At 43.2% G+C, this 15,791-nt stretch overlaps 1 protein-coding gene across 12 annotated transcripts in view; it reads left to right on the top strand.

Moving 5' to 3' along the window:
* The window catches only part of PARP6 (poly(ADP-ribose) polymerase family member 6), a 31,632-nt gene extending 17,411 nt beyond the window's left edge, over window positions 1-14,221 (top strand). For 6 of the 12 annotated variants that reach the window (XM_027553131.1, XM_027553129.1, XM_027553132.1 and 3 more), the window contains 8 exons: window positions 802-850; window positions 1,098-1,210; window positions 1,920-1,992; window positions 2,692-2,761; window positions 7,923-8,002; window positions 8,397-8,460; window positions 8,632-8,716; window positions 9,052-9,430. In XM_027553131.1, the coding sequence (XP_027408932.1) occupies window positions 802-850; window positions 1,098-1,210; window positions 1,920-1,992; window positions 2,692-2,761; window positions 7,923-8,002; window positions 8,397-8,460; window positions 8,632-8,716; window positions 9,052-9,154 (637 nt within the window). In that variant the 3' untranslated portion in view covers window positions 9,155-9,430. Of the gene's footprint in view, window positions 1-801; window positions 851-1,097; window positions 1,211-1,919; window positions 1,993-2,195; window positions 2,665-2,691; window positions 2,762-7,922; window positions 8,003-8,396; window positions 8,461-8,631; window positions 8,717-9,051; window positions 9,433-13,115 lie in introns of those variants that run through there. The other 6 variants (XM_027553133.1, XM_027553136.1, XM_027553134.1 and 3 more) reach the window with 5 other exon arrangements.
* Window positions 14,222-15,791: the final 1,570 nt, after the last annotated feature.

Raw genomic sequence — 15,791 nt, 5'->3', positions numbered from 1 at the left:
TCTCTCTTCCTGGAATAGCTTTCCCTTTCTAGCCTGTTTTGCTCTGTCAGGTCAGCCTTTGATGTTAGTACTTTTTCAGTGCACCATGCTCCCTCTTAGCATGAGGAATGACCAGGCATAGACCGTTCAGAATGGCATTACAGGTACATGAGTGAAGCATACAAACAACCATAACCACTATAAGAGATAATGCCCCCTTGCTGAGTCCTCAGTGGCTTATGCCTTTGTTCTCTCCTGTCTTCTTGAGTTCAGCCTACATACAGGCCAGTATGTCCCTGAATTCTCAGGAAGTTCGTTCTAGTTTCCTCTGTTTTTTTCCTGCAGTTCAGACAATAACTGTCCATTCCCCCCATCTCTGAGAGCCTTCAGCCTTCCTCTGGGCTCAGATAGGATAGCTCCTGAGCCCCTGTGCTAAGTTTCTAAATCCCAAATGTAAGTTGTCACCATCCTAACACAGACCCACCTCTCTAATTTTCTTTGGTAGCTGACCTCTTATGCTCTTCTTTTTGTTCTTTACTTTTCTCTCCCTGGATGTAGCAGCCCACCTCCCACCCCTCTCTTTCTTTCATCTGTTGTTTACCCAGTAACTAGCTGGTCTCCGGTCAGTAACTTCTTTAACATTTTTATACACAAACGTTACCACCCACAGGAATATCCAGTAGTGTCCTGGGTTCACAGTTAAAACAACCCTGGAATCCTTGCTTATTCTCCAAGGGGCAGAGCAAGGCTGCTGCTTTGTTTAGGATGGCCTAACCACATGTTTATTCTGTCCTTTTTGTTTTTTTCTCTGTTTTATCCTAGGATCATCTCTAGCAACAGGTCGCACATTGTCAAACTACCTCTCAGCAGGGTAAGTGACCATTCTCCTTCTAAGCTCTGAATTTCTAGTGAGGGGCAAGGAGGGGCTCCAAACCAGCTAGTCACATTGGTCCTAGACCTGCCTGGTTAGACTTGTCCATCAACAGTAGTCTTTGGGCCAATGCATATTTCCTTTATTGGGGGTTGTACAAGCCTAATTTGCTCCCTATCCCTAGCCTTTCCCTCCCTGATCTCCCATTTCTGCTCTGTTTTCCTGACCCCACCCCCACCCTGGGCAGCAGCTGAAGTTCATGCACACCTCACACCAGTTCCTCCTGCTGAGCAGCCCTCCTGCCAAGGAGGCTCGGTTCCGGACCGCCAAGAAGCTCTATGGCAGCACCTTTGCCTTCCAGTGAGGAGTGGGGCAGGGCTGGGGCTGGGTGCTGGATAAGGCAAAAAAAATGGGGGGATGGCGGCAAGTTCACTTGAGGAATAGGAGTTTGTATGACCTATGTCCATCAATGTATTAAATGCTATTGTGGTAGGTGCTGTAGAGGATAAAGATATGATATGGTCTTTAATCTTAAGCTACTTAGGATGTAGTTGAGGAGAAATGACATTTACATATAAAAAGATGTGGTTGAAGGTAGATTGGCAGGGATAGATTTGAAAACTGCTTTGAAGAAAATCAGCAATTTATGCCTGATTTTGAGAGAAGAGAGGAAAAAATAGATTAAGAGTAACTTAAAAGAGATGTGAAGTCATGATTGAAAGCCATACTTGGGATCAGTGATAAACTCATTGAGTTTGAGATGAATTTGTTTAATTTGAAATATCAGGATGATAGGCAAATGAAAATATTGAACCAGCAGTTGAGGATTAGGATGGGATTGTTTGAAGCGTGGAAGAGAAGATAGGCCTAGATATTAAGATGTAAGGGTTAGCCATACACACACACATCTTGCATGCCTGTAACTATATCCGTGTGCACGTTCATCGCTAGCTTTATCTGTGTCCATCTTCATGTCCTGTGTGTGTGAGAATGGGTGGGAATGGCAGCCTTGGAATTTTCTTGGGAACTTCATTCCATGAGGAAACATGTATTCTATACTGCCTTACAGTGGGTCCCACATTGAGAACTGGCATTCGATCCTGCGCAATGGGCTGGTCAATGCATCCTACACCAAACTGCAGGTGAGCCTGTGCTCCTTTTCTCTTTCTCTCCACCTTCTCCCTGCCCCACTCATGTCGGGGAAGTCTGCTCTAAAGTACTCAACTGTGTTTGCCTCAGCATCCTCAAACCTAGCCTCCTGTGGGGCTTTCCTAGGGAGGAAGTTGAAACTATATGTATAGAATGAATATGGTGGTTGTATTTTGACCTGAGGCTTTGTTTTTAGGAATGGGAATATAGCTTTAGGCACAAATAGAAATTGCTGATTGCAATCACTGTGATCAATGAACCTGTTAGAGCTTTTCAATATATGTGACTATTCAGAGAGTTAATATAGGAGACTTATTTCTTTGTCCTGCAAGACTCCAAGGAATGATTATTATTCCTCCTCCTGCCTGCCTGTTCTGTATTCATTTCTAGAGGGCAGGGATCTGCATATTACCAAGGCCTATGGCAGGAGCATGGATTCTGAGCGATTGACTCAGTGGCTTTGCCACTCGTCACTCGCCAAGGCATCAGTATCTAGTATTTCGTAGGCAAAGGGGTTAACCTGCATCCACTTTTCAGCTAATCAGCTTTTCAAGAGTAGGTGCCTAAAGTTATCTGAATGAGTGAGAAGATTAAATGGAGGGACAGAGGGCTGGATAAGCCTTGTGGCTGCCTAATACACAGCCATGGGAGGGCCCAGGCTCATATTGCTCATCCTGGTGTTTCCCTGCAAGCTGCATGGAGCAGCCTATGGCAAAGGCATCTACCTGAGCCCCATCTCCAGTATTTCCTTTGGATACTCAGGTAAGAAATAATCTTTGGCCACATTGACTTTATTTACATTGCATCCATTTTGTGAATACATAAACCTATGCTGTCTCCTCTTCCATCATGGACACTTGGTCTGTGTCAGCTCTCTCCCCAATCATGGATATGTAATCTTTCTGTTTTTTTCTTTCGTTAGGAATTTAGATTATTTGTATGGTGAGGCCAATTATCTCCCTTTCTCGTAGGTATTCTCTTCTCCATGAATAAAACCATTCATTGTGGGACCTTAGCCCTAGAAATGGGTTAAGGAATTACTGGGGGATGACTCCAGGCTCTCTGGAGAACACATTTTTGGTGCTGACAGTAGCCTGTCAGACTGTATATGTGCACACGTGGATGCGAGTTGATAGATGAATGCACTTGAAGTCTTGAGTCCCTTCCACTGGCTTACATTTCTGGAGACATGGTTCTCCTCCCTGTCAACCACCTTTTAAAATTTAAACTGTCTGTAATTATACACTATTGTATTAGTAACATTGAATGCAAGAGGAAGCATTTTATTCCAAAGATAAGGTATGAGCAATATCCAGATTCTAGTTAGGAGATGAGTCCCACTTTGTCCAGCTCAGAAAAGAAATCTGACTTAGCTTTCTCATTGTTTCAAGTTTATATCTGAGTTCTTCTCAGTCTTTTTTAGTTCGGGTTCTGTATAGTCTTTGTATAAGAGAAAGCCACCAGATAGTCACATGTCTACCGTATGAAGGGGCCAGTGCTAGATTCTTTATAGATTTAGTATTCTCCATTAATGTAACTGTTACAAAAATAAGAACACTTAGCTCCAGAATAACAGAACTATAATAGAAAGGTCTCTAATGACACAATAAACCAAACAAAGAAGAAGAAAGGAGATAATATAAATAAGAAGCAAAATTAATGACATAAGAACAGATACAATAGACAAAAAATCAAAAGATGGTTCTTTTAAAGAACTAACAAAACAGATAGACCTGGGTAGATTGATTAAGAAGAAAAAGAGCAGCATTAAATGTGAATAAAAAAGGAACATAACTATAGATATAGCAAAGTTTTATTTATTTTTACTTTTTATTACTATTATTTTTTTGGCTGCACCACAACGGCATGTGGAATCTTAGTTCTCTGACCAGGGATCAAGCCTGCATTTCCAGCATTGGAAGCCCAGAGTCTTAACCACTGAACTGACAGGGAAGTCCCAAAATTTTAAAAGCTAATAGAATTCTGTCAACTTTATGCAAATGATTTGAAAACTTTGTCAAGATGGATAAATCCCTAGAAAAATATAACTTAACAAAACTGATTCAAGAAGATATAGAAAACCTGAACAGCTCTAACATAAAAGACATTGAAATAGTAGCTTAAAATTTTTCACAATAAAACAAAAACCTTGCCAAATCCAGGTAATTTTACAAGTGGATCTTAAGTCAAACTTTCAAATAACAAATTATCCCAATTTTAAACAGAATCATCCAGAGAATACAAAAAGATGGAATTACAAATCATAAAAGATTGGTAAGTTTGATTTTATTAAAATTATAAGCTTCTGTTCATCAGAAGACACCTTAAAATAAAAAGGCAGCTTACAAACTAGGAGAAGACATTGCAACACATATAACTACAAAAGATTAGTAATAAAAGTGCATTATAAATTCTTGCAAATAAGAAGACAACCCAATTAAAAAAATAGGCAAATAACACAGGCAGGTCACTGAAGAAATGACCAAAAATATGAGCAGCTACTCAGCCTCTATTAATCAAGGAAGTAAAGGCAAGACCAAAATGACATACCATTTAGCACCTATGTGGATTGGCAAGAATTTAAAAATCCGGTAATACCTCTGATTGTACCAGGGGTTGTAGATCAGCAGGATCTCTTTTATTGCTTGTGGAATATAAATGGGTATAACCACTTTGGAAAACATTTTGGTGTTACATTTCGTAAAGCTTGAGAAATATCCCTGCAACCAAGCATTTTCATTTCTGAATATGTGCACCCAAAGGTGTATAGTATTGTTTGCAACAACAAATCTTAGAAAAAAACTCATCATCAGGAGAATGGGTAAATACATCATAATCTATTCTGAAAATAGATTATTATTCAGCAATGACAGTGAACCAACAGTGGCATTCAGCAACGTGGAAAAAATGTTAAGTAAATAATGGTTGAATTGAAAAAAGAAAAAAAGGCAAGGCAAAGGACTGCCTTTTTTTATATTGCTCAAAAGTAAACAAAATTAAAATTATTTAGCTACGTGTGTGTGTGATAAAATTAAAGGAAAAAGAAGAAAAATAACAACCTAAATTTCAGAATAGTGGATATCTCCCAAGTGGAGGCAGATAGTGGGATAGGGTTAGGAGCACTTAGATGTAAGTCACTGATAGTATTTTAGTTCTTGGATTTAGTTCTAGTCTGTTCTTAGTTCATTGTCCTGTTAAACAAATGATAGTATGTCTGTGAGTAATCCACAAAGGATGGGTGCCCAGTGAATATTTATTGAATGTGTGAATGAATCTTACTCTGTGTGCCTGGAGTCCAAAGTGGGAGTGGGATTGGGGTAGTCTTTTGGCTTTGTCTAGATACCACAATTTTTATCTTTGTGCCAGCCTAAAGCTTCTCTCAAATTAATTCCTTATTCTAAATAGTGAGTCTCCTGGCTTCTGGTGGCCACGAAATTCTTTTTTGTTGTCTGTTTTCTCCCTGTTCTCCTCTCCCACTGGTCTTTGTTTACTACTGAGTCCCTGAATACCTTTAGTTATCAGATGGAGCTAGGAATCTCTATTGACGTCTTAACTTTATTTACTGATTATGTAAAAATGTCATATGGCACCATCCTTCTCCCTCCAAAGGTTGATTTGATTATAGATACAAAATACCATGTTTTTCTATTGTGGCTATAGGTAATTTTGTTCAATCTCTTACTACTTTTCAGATAAAATAGATAGAAAGAAAAGTCAAATGACTTTCTTGGGTCACATGGATCTAACTAGCAGAGTTAGGACTGGAATCCAGTTCTCCTGACTTGTAGGCCAGTGTTCTTATCATTATTTTGGACTGACAGGGCAGGCTTTGCTCGAATAACTGATTTTCTGAGGGCCCCATGGATATGTGAGAGTCTCTAACTCTGGATGGGATGTGGGTAAATGTCTGACTTATTTTAGTTACTCTAGCATATAACTAACTCTGTCCTCTTTGTATGTTTCCTTCTACCCTTTTCTGCTCTAGTTTTCTATATTTTTCCTCAGGGTATCCAAGTGCCTTCTGAGGGGTCATTGTAAATAGAGAGCATCCATTTGACTAGCGGAGCCTCTAAAGACTTGGCCATAGTGTGCAGGTTAAAGTGAGGGAGAGTGGGAAAGGAGATGGTAAGCTCCATCTGTTTGTTTAGTCATGTTTAGAAACTTGTCCAAGTATATACTCTGCACACCAAGCAACCAGGGAGTATTCTGGCCTCTAGGTTCTCAGTGTGTCTGGTCTCAGGGAACTGAGAGAAGATGATTGGGGTTATTACAGTCAGGACAGTGCACAACAGGATTGGGATGGAACAAGATTTGAATTCTATCATAAGGGCCATCTCTAAGACCAGCCATAGAAATCAGATTGTTCTCTCAACCTCTGAGGTAGAACCTAAATGGGAATTTTACTCAGAACCATGCACTGAAATACCCAGGCTGAGAAGATTATCAGGTTTGGATGCAGAGCTAAACCTAGTTAAAGCTAATGAAGAAGTTGGAAACAGGATGGTGGGGATTCCTGTAGGAGAAAGAAATAGGCAGTTCAAATCTTGAGGTTCTCGTTGCCTTGACTTTTATTCAAGCCATAATCTGTCATGGGGCTTCACTGTGAGTACATGATGAATTAACAGCCTTAGTAGTGAAGAATGTCATTCTAGTGGTTATCATCCCTGCTTCTAGACCATGGTTACCACAAAAGCAAGACTTGCAGCAGAGTGGAGTTAGTCGTAATAGAAAGTGCCGGGTGGACTGATGAGATAAGGGCCCCTGCTCCTGGTCTGCAGTGATAGCATCATTTCCCATCTTCATCTCCCTCTCTGGTCTCATGGTCTCATACACACATACACACTCACTCCTTCCTGGGATAAGGCTGGGCCTGTGATAAAGCCGAATACAGAGACTGGAGTCCTAATCATGGGACAGAAAGAGTTGGGAATAGGGGCCCACAAGCACTGTTTCATATCTAAATAGGAAGAGTCCAGAGTGAGTCTCTAAATGTTATAAACAGGGCTATTCAATGAGGGTTAAGGATGGTGGAGGATTTATGGATTTAGATAAGATGAAAGCAAGTAAATTGGCTCCTCTTCCTCAAGTCTGGGAAGACTTTCTGAAGGAAGCAGGACTCTTCAGGGTAGTTGCCATTTTGGTTACCTGTGGAAACTTATTCATCAGCTACCTGTTCTGTACTCCCTTTAGTCTGAATGACTCTGGTCAGAGGTTTTTATGTAGCTTTGAAACTGGAGCAGATCTGACTTGCTCTGCTTGCTTGCTTTCCACTCATTTTACTCAGCCTGGCATCGGACCTGAAATGTTGATGTCACCATCTTCCTAGGCCCCTCATTCCTTGCTCATTTCACCTCTTGCTCCCTATCTTAGAGTCCGTCAGTGATTCCCTGATGTTCTCAGGATAAACTCCGGTTGCCTTACATGGCCTACAAGGCCTGCTTGATCTTATCCTAGCTTACCTGTTCCCCATCATCTCTCATCACTTCTCTGCCATTGACTATGCTCCATACAAAGTAAGGTACACTACTGTGTCTTTCTTCCAGGCCTTTCGTATCCTCTTATCTCGGCCTAGAACACTTCCTTCCTCTTCGTTTAGCTACCTCTTCCTAATTCTATAGTTCTTAGCCTAGCTGTCACCAGGAAGCCCTCTTCAAACCTGTGAGCTAGGCTAGTTCCCCTCCTCTGGCTCACTCAGTGCTCTGTATTTTCCCCATCATAACCCCTCCCATGCTGTGTCATGACTATTTGTTCCTTTCCTGTAATCTCCATCAGGCTAAATTCTGTGAGGGCAGATACACTGTTTGCTTTATTCACTTCTGTGTCACCAAGTGTCTCTAGCTCCAGTGCCTGGCACATAGTAGGTACTTCAGTAAATATTTGATGAAGGAATGGGTGAATGAACTGGTTTGTTTTTCTGTGACAGGAATGGGAAAAGGACAGCATAGGATGCCCTCCAAAGATGAGCTCGTCCAGAGATACAACAGAATGAATACCATCCCCCAGGTATTATTAGTTGCCTTTGTTCGACTGAGGCAGGACACTTCCTCTTGGATAAGTTTAGGCTACAGAGATGGATGGGGAAACATTGGTAGTGATGGGGGTGGGTGGCTTATAGATCATTTCAAGCAATCAGATACATTCTAAGAGGAACCCATTTCCAGGGTCATTTGTGGCTTCAGTCATGAGTATGAGAACAGAAACTGAGTTTATTAAATCTAATGACATGAAAATGTAAAGATGGAAGCTTGGACTCATCCAGACTGATTATGAAAATCAGAAATTTGGGGAGGTGGCTGGAAGCCCAGGATATCCCAATCCTTACCCCCCTAACTACTACCAGTTAACTCACCTCTCTAGGGAAAGCTGTAACCATCTACCTGGCTCTCTTCTCTTCTAGACCCGATCCATTCAGTCAAGGTTCCTGCAGAGTCGGAATCTAAACTGTATAGCACTTTGTGAAGGTAGGTAGCTCACCCAGTCCCTGTTTTTGTGGGTGCCCAACCTTCATTTCTGGTGCCACTTTAGCACATGATCCAGCCAAGGGTGATGTTGAAGCATCTTACCTTCCCCTCCCTGCCTGGACTCTCTGACCCAAGCATTATACCTATAACTTCTGGCCCCTCTCTTCCCAGTGATTACATCCAAGGACCTCCAGAAGCATGGGAACATCTGGGTGTGCCCTGTGTCCGACCATGTCTGCACACGGTTCTTCTTTGTGTAAGTCTAGGAGGGTACCTTGGGAATTACTTGGAGAAGTGAGGGGGAGAGCACAATAATACGGACTGCTGGGAAAGTCTGTTTCTGTTATTGGAGACTTGTCCCTGGCTACCTGAGTAGGGCCGGAACTGGGACTTTCCCCTTGGAGGATGAGGATGGGTATAAATCAAGGGCTGTTTAGAGGAAACCAGATAAACTCTTCTACTGTAAAGAGTAGAAAGAAAGTTTTTTGATTCTGGGATGGGATGGCCACACCCCTAAATGCAGGTCCATGGGTTGACATTATTCTGGGATTGGTCTCCCTCTTATGCTCACGCTTGCATTATCTTTGGCAGATATGAGGATGGTCAGGTGGGCGATGCCAACATTAATACTCAGGACCCCAAGATACAGAAGGAAATCATGCGTGTGATCGGAACTCAGGTTTACACAAACTGAGGGGGCCCCAGCCCTCGTACCACCCCTGTTCCCCCAGGATCCATCTGCCCTCATAAAAGGGCTCAGGAGCAGCAGACAAGTCTGCCCTGAGGAATCAAGGGGCCATTACTAAGGGGCAGGAAAAAGATAGACGAGGCGGCCTTCATGGTGGAGATTGACCCAGGAACCACTCCACATTTGGATGGCCCAGACTGACTCCTTACCCCGATTTTCCCAGTTGACTTCACCCTGTTTGTAAATAAAACAATAAAATGGAAGGTGCTGTGGACTGGATATGATCACTGTGGTCTGACTAGCCTTGGCCCAGCACCTGCTGCCCCAAGCCCCCAAATGGGGGTAGGGGTGGGGAGAGTGGAACATCATGGGGGCTGGGACTGTTTATGTTGGATGGAGTCAAAGCTCAGTCCATCTAGTATAGTATCCTAAAGATCTGTCAACATTTTATTCAACGGATTAGATAAGGGAAACCTATGCATATGACACAAACTGAGAAGGATACAGAATACCACTGGTGACTCTTCCTCGAGATTTAAAAGGACCATTGAGGCCACAGTAGCTCAGATTTCCTACCTTTAGGACCTTTGTTTTCTGCACAAAACCTGTCCTCTCCTTTGCTCTATATCTTGGTGGTTGGGCCCTACTCTCTACCTCCTCCTCCTCCCAGCTATTTCTTTGGGATAAGGGAGGTGGAGGGAGAGCTGACAGCTCTCTAACTTGAAATCTGTAAAGAGATCATAAGGAAATACAGTTTCCTTTAATGAAACAAAATCCAGATTCTTCAAAGTCAGCAATGTGAGAGAAGACAGCTGTTTCTCTGAATATCTAATTGTTTCAGTGAAAGCCATCTCCTTGTTGAAATTCTCACTGCCAGCCTTCTGGCTTTCAGGCTGTGCTCCATGTACCTAAAACCCTAAAGTTCTAAGAGACAAGTTGGATATTGCCAGTTTTACAAACTGTTAATGAAGAAAAACAGGAATATAAGCACAGAGACTACAAAAAACTTTAAACAAGCCTGACTTTCAAGTATAGGCTTTTAAAAAGTTGTTAGAGCTTCTTGATTTATATGGCCTGAACTAGACAGACTACATGTTGGCTTTCATTATGTGTGTGTGCTTAGTCATTGGTTGTGTCCGACTCCTTGTGACTCCATGGACTGTAGCCCTTCAGGCTTCTCTGTCCATGGTGTTTTCCAGACAAGAATACTGGAATAGGTTGCCATTTCCTACTCCAGGGGATCTTCCTGACCCAGAAATCAAACCCACATCTTGTGTGTTAACAGGTGGAGTCTTTACCCCTGAGCCATCTGGAAATCCCCCATTAGGCAGTCCATCCTAGCTGAAATTCCAGCTTCTTGAAGGACCCTTGCAGCTCATCTGTATAGTATCAGAGATAGTTAACATTTTTCAGTTCTTATTAGGTAGGCGCTGGGCATTATGCTAAGCACTTTAATACTTTGCTAATACCTTGGCTTACTATGTTCTTGGTATTGTTGTAAGCATTGTACACATGCAGACTAAAATAATTCTGTAAACAAGCCTATGAAGTAGATGCCATTATTCCCATTTTGTAGATGAGAAAGCAGACACAAAGGATAAGCAGTATGTCCATATTCCACAGCTAGTGACAGGCAGCCTGCCTCCAGAACTGCTCTTCTGTTTCTATGCTGTGTAGCCTTTCAAACTTTATTTTTTTATTTAAACTTGACAACAAAGACGGAAGATAGGTTTTTTTTTAGGGATCTTAAATAACGTGGGTAACGTCTCCCAACTGGTTAGTGGCCATGCTGGGTTTTTAACCAGAGTTGCTCAACTCCAGGACCTGAGCTCTTAACTCTTACTTCTGCAGGGATTCTCAAACTGTTCCCACTAGTGTTCCAGCAATTGAATCTAGGTGCTAGGCTAGACAGCATTTTTGCTCAATTTTCAGAAATTGTTGATAGGTTTTTTTTCTCATTTGTAATCATTTCTTAAGAGTTGTTATCAGTGGCATCTAATAAAACAAGTACTAGCAGATGATGGAATGATACGTAATAGACAGACAGTGTGTGTTACCAGAAAAACTCAAAAAACCTGAGGTGGCCTAGGGAATCACTTTCTTAATAGTATATGTGTAATAGTCTCTTAATGCCAATAAAACTAATGAAATTAAGTATATCATTTTATAGTGTTCTACATAATAGCAACAGGACTTTTTGAATCTGAGAAGTTTGAAAGCCATATAACCTTATCTGAAAAAATTCAAAATATGTACACTGTAAAACAAGCCTGATAAAAAACCCGCAGCATTCCTTTAACAAGAATGCTTTTATTGCAGGGGAAATTGCATGGGGCCCTGAGTTTCTGGAGGGGAATCCTCCTACAGCCTGGAGTGGGAGTTGAAGGATTGCCCCTTTCTCCCACCCAGGCAGAGTGGGGATGGCGGAGCCTGTGAAAGCCAGGTCTGAGCAGGAGATCCTCTTTCACCAAAGCCAGTACAGACACTATACACAGAGGTTGATGGTTGCCTCCTACTTTCCACATAGTCCTGGACTCAAGCAGCCTTATTCGGTTAGACCTGGACATGCTGTGTTAGGGCTAGGGTTGTGTAAACAACTATTTTCCTCAATTAGTTCCAGGGGGAGAGTAGATGGCTGTGATTTCTGGATTGAAAATGTAAAACTCTTAAGAGTTTAACCTTCCTCTTCCCTCTCAGTAATTTTCCATTTTCTAGGCAGGGTGTGGCCATGACTCAGTTTGTGGTGAGAATGTGGCCATACACAGGGGAGGAGCCTTCTGGATTCTGCCTTTCATTCTGGCCAGTGGGGAGAGGAAGGGAAGAGTCTGGTGCTGAGTCATAACTGGGTTACTTACCAGCATCTCACAGAAAGGATTCTGAGATGGAGGTTTGGGTAGTGATGTCTCAGCTTCTGGGATCATTTTGGGAGTGGCGGGGAGGAAGCTTCAGGGGTCATGTAATTCCTTCAGAGCCCTTCTCCACCAGAAGAGGGGTAGGGGAAAATAAAGCAATTCATTTGAAGGGGCAGCAGTTTTCTCTGGAATATAGAATTTTCCACAACTATTTCAGAGTCACCCTTTAAGTTAAAGCATTGCCTACAAAAATTATTTTATCTAGGAGAGAGACCGAAGTCGTCTTTGTCCTAGCTATCCTTCCAAGGATAAGTGGGTCTGGTTAGCTGGTAGCCAGCGAGCATGGAGGTGGAGACTAAAATACCATGCCAAGGAAAATGTGGATTATGATGGCACTGCAGCAGGAGGACTTCCTGGGGAGGGGGCATTTGATCTGTTGTTTGCTGATGCCTTTCTTTTTTTTGGCAAGACTTCTCTATTCTATGTTATTTTTTGGCCACAACAAGGAGCATGCAGGAGCCTTAGTTCCCCAGTCAGGAGTTGAACCCATGCTGCCTGCAGTGGAAGGGCAGACTCTTAACCACCGGACCTTCATAGAATTCCCACTGATGCCTTTCTTGGTCTTCTAAATCTTGATTACTTTGGGGGACTGGGGTCTGCTTACCGCTCCACTTGCGTCATAAGGAACCTGATCTCTGGTTACGCTTGTAGGGGAAAAAGAGAGAGCCCAGGCCTCCATGGCTTGGTGGATAGGACTAACCCACCCTAAGGAGCTTTGTCCTGTGATTAGTAACAGTTCTGGGCTAGAGAAAAACTGCTGGAGGTCCTGTTGGCTGAGGCAGTCCAATGACCTGGAATGAACAAGGACTCCTCAGGAGTCTCCCTTTTCTTAGTGCTGATAAGGCATTTCCTCAGGAGGGGGAACCTTAGATACACAGTTGCATTCAGAAAACATTTGTTTACTGTTCCTTTCCCCTGGAATGGCCTTCCCAGTGCCCATCTCTATGGTAACCAGCCCTCCCAAGTCTCTTCCTCCATGAATCTCTTCCTTTCCCCAAGAGACAACCTGTTTTCTCTTTATCCCTTAACTCCAAAAGGTCAACCTTGTCTTCCAGGATTTGTCTGGGGGAAACTCAGAAATTAAGGTTTTCTGCCACCCTGGTGGGCCTGAAGAGATCTTGGGAATTGGAAGGAAGGCACTGAAGAAATTAAAAAGTCTACTTAATCTGGCTCTGGAAAGGGTATATGAAGTCCAAAGTGGTAAGCACTTCTAAATGTGACATCCAGGCCAGTGGGCTGCCCTGGAAACCTGTGTTTGCCTGAGAGAAGTAACATTGCTGTTTTAGGCAGAGGCCAAGAGGTCACTTAATGGTAAAACCTGTAACCTTACCCTCTTCACCAGGGCCAAAGCTTGTCTTTAGGCTCCAAAGTTTTGTTCGGGGATTGTTTGCTGACACACATACCTTGCAAGGGAGTCCAAATGACCACCAAGAGTTAAATTCCAGATTCTGTGATTCTGTGGCCGAAAATCCAAACAGGTAACAAACAGCAGTCAACACCCTCACTCACACCTCAGTCCAGTGAACCTAGCAGCACCTCCTCCTGTCCTGCTAGCCCGTGGGCACAGTGGAACGGCAGGAAGCAGAGCCTAACTTAAGGGGGTGGTCTGTATCCCCCCTCAGCCTCCCCAGTTTCCTGTAGCTCTGGGGTCACTTGTTGCTGGGTCAGAGGAATAAAGGTTCATTTCAGGAGGATGGCTCAGAGAAGGGCAAACCTAGTTAATTGGATTGAGACAGATGTTCTGGCACTAGTCACAAGGAAAAACCTCCAGAACTAGTGAGTTCTCAAAGAGGACGCCTGTTGAGCCCTGTGCTATACTTTGATAGTTCACATACATCAACTATCAAACCCCACCAGATGGAGCTAGAATTGTCTGCAGTTTACTTTTAAGGAACTGGACTTACACTAAATTACAGATATGATTATAGGGCTAGTGAGTGGAATTGGAACTAAATGTGATGGAACCCATGCTTGCTTCTATACTAAGCTGCTTCTCAGCACAGTAATGACAATCACCTTAAACTGACAGATTTTCACTATGCATCTAATATGAGCAAAAATATAACCTGTTGGTTCCTGTGAAAGTTTCATTAACATATATTTTTTAACTATTAGAGTTTTAATTTTGGATTGGGGTACAGCCAGTTAACAGTGCTGTGATAGTTTTAGGTGAACAGCAAAGGGACTCAGCCATACATATACATCTGTTCATTCCCTCCCAAACTTCCCTCCCATCCAGGCTGCCACATAATATTGGGCAGAGTTCCATGTGCTATACAGTAGGTCCTTGTTGGTTATTAATGGACAGCATTTTTATAACAGTTGGAAGACCAAAATCTGTAACCGAAGTGCAATAGTTTGCCATCAGCTCTCCAGTTTAATACATGTGCTTTTCAATCACAGGACTATATCTAGATATAGATCTTTAAAATGCAACATAGTCCAGCACTGGCCACAACATTGCCCCTTTAGTGTTGTTCAACCCTGTACTTTGTTCATCTTTAGCTGATGGGCCAATATGGCCACTTAAGCCACCCTCTTTCTCTGGATAGAGAAGAATCTGATTCCCTCTGGTAAAGCATGATTTTTTTTTCCCTCTCAGCAACTTCATGAGCTCTTACCACCTCAATAACGCAGCATTCATTCCCTCTCTGCAACTGAGGGAACCAGAAACAGCTTATAGAAGAGATTAAAATATTTTATCTTAATGTTGTTACTTTTTGTCAGCTTATCTGAGCTAACAGGAAAGCATAATGAAGGCCTGTGATTCAGCTGCAGGCAGGGTGTCTGGCTGAGCGGGTCACACCCATTGGTCTCTTTTCCAGGAAAAGGAAAGAACCTAATAGTATTCACGATTTTTAACATTGTATCTGCTCTCAAAATTTGCCTGAAAGAAGGCAAGAGTTAACAGTTGCTTCGTCGGTAACTGCTGTGATCACTAGGAAATCAGAAAATGCCTTAAGGAAAAATACAAGAAAAGCTCCAACAATACTGATTAAAATACACAAGGTTGAAAACAGAAATTCTTACTTTGGCAGAGATTATGAGATCTAACGTTGTGACATTTCCTGATGTGGTTAGTTCTGCACTAATATTAATAACTTCTATTCACTTTCTACTCTCAGGCACTCGCTCCGCAGGACTCCAGTCCCTACTAAAGTCTTCACATGGCCTCTACTTGTCCTTCTTTGTTCTAAACCCTAAGAACAAAAGAGCCTCACGCTCCCGCTCCTAACACACTCCGCCCTCCCGCGTTCTCCCCGCCCTCCCGCGTTCTCTCCCCGTTCCTGTGTCGGAGCCCCTCCTATGGCGGCCAGGACCTCCAACCATCCCATGAGTCTACATCCCCCACCCCACCTCTGACTGTTCGGTTCAGTCTTCGGGGCGTGCGCTGGGGCGGGCACCCGGGCCAGGGGATTGCTGCCCGGGGACCCATAAATCTGGGCACTATCTGGGTAGGCCAGGGCCACTTAGCTGGGATGGACTGGGCCAAGGGTCAAGAGAAGACCTGGTCCAGCATTCCAAGTTGGCCGCAACAGGTGGCCCGGGCGTCCGGGGGTCTGGGAGGGAGGGCTCCAGAGCTCCGAGGGCGGGTCCTCCCGTCTCGCCGCTTCCCCATTGGGCCCTAAAGTGCCTCAATGCTGCGAGTTTTATTTTTCGTGTCCTTCCGCCACGGAATGTAGTCCTCCCTCAAAGGGCAACCTGATTCCCCCGTTCCGCCTCCGCGGCAC

This window comes from Bos indicus x Bos taurus, chromosome 10 (genome assembly GCF_003369695.1).
Source record: "Bos indicus x Bos taurus breed Angus x Brahman F1 hybrid chromosome 10, Bos_hybrid_MaternalHap_v2.0, whole genome shotgun sequence".
Lineage (NCBI taxonomy): Eukaryota > Metazoa > Chordata > Mammalia > Artiodactyla > Bovidae > Bos > Bos indicus x Bos taurus.
Note: the sequence above shows the minus strand (reverse complement) of the source record. Positions and strands in the feature narration are given on the sequence as shown.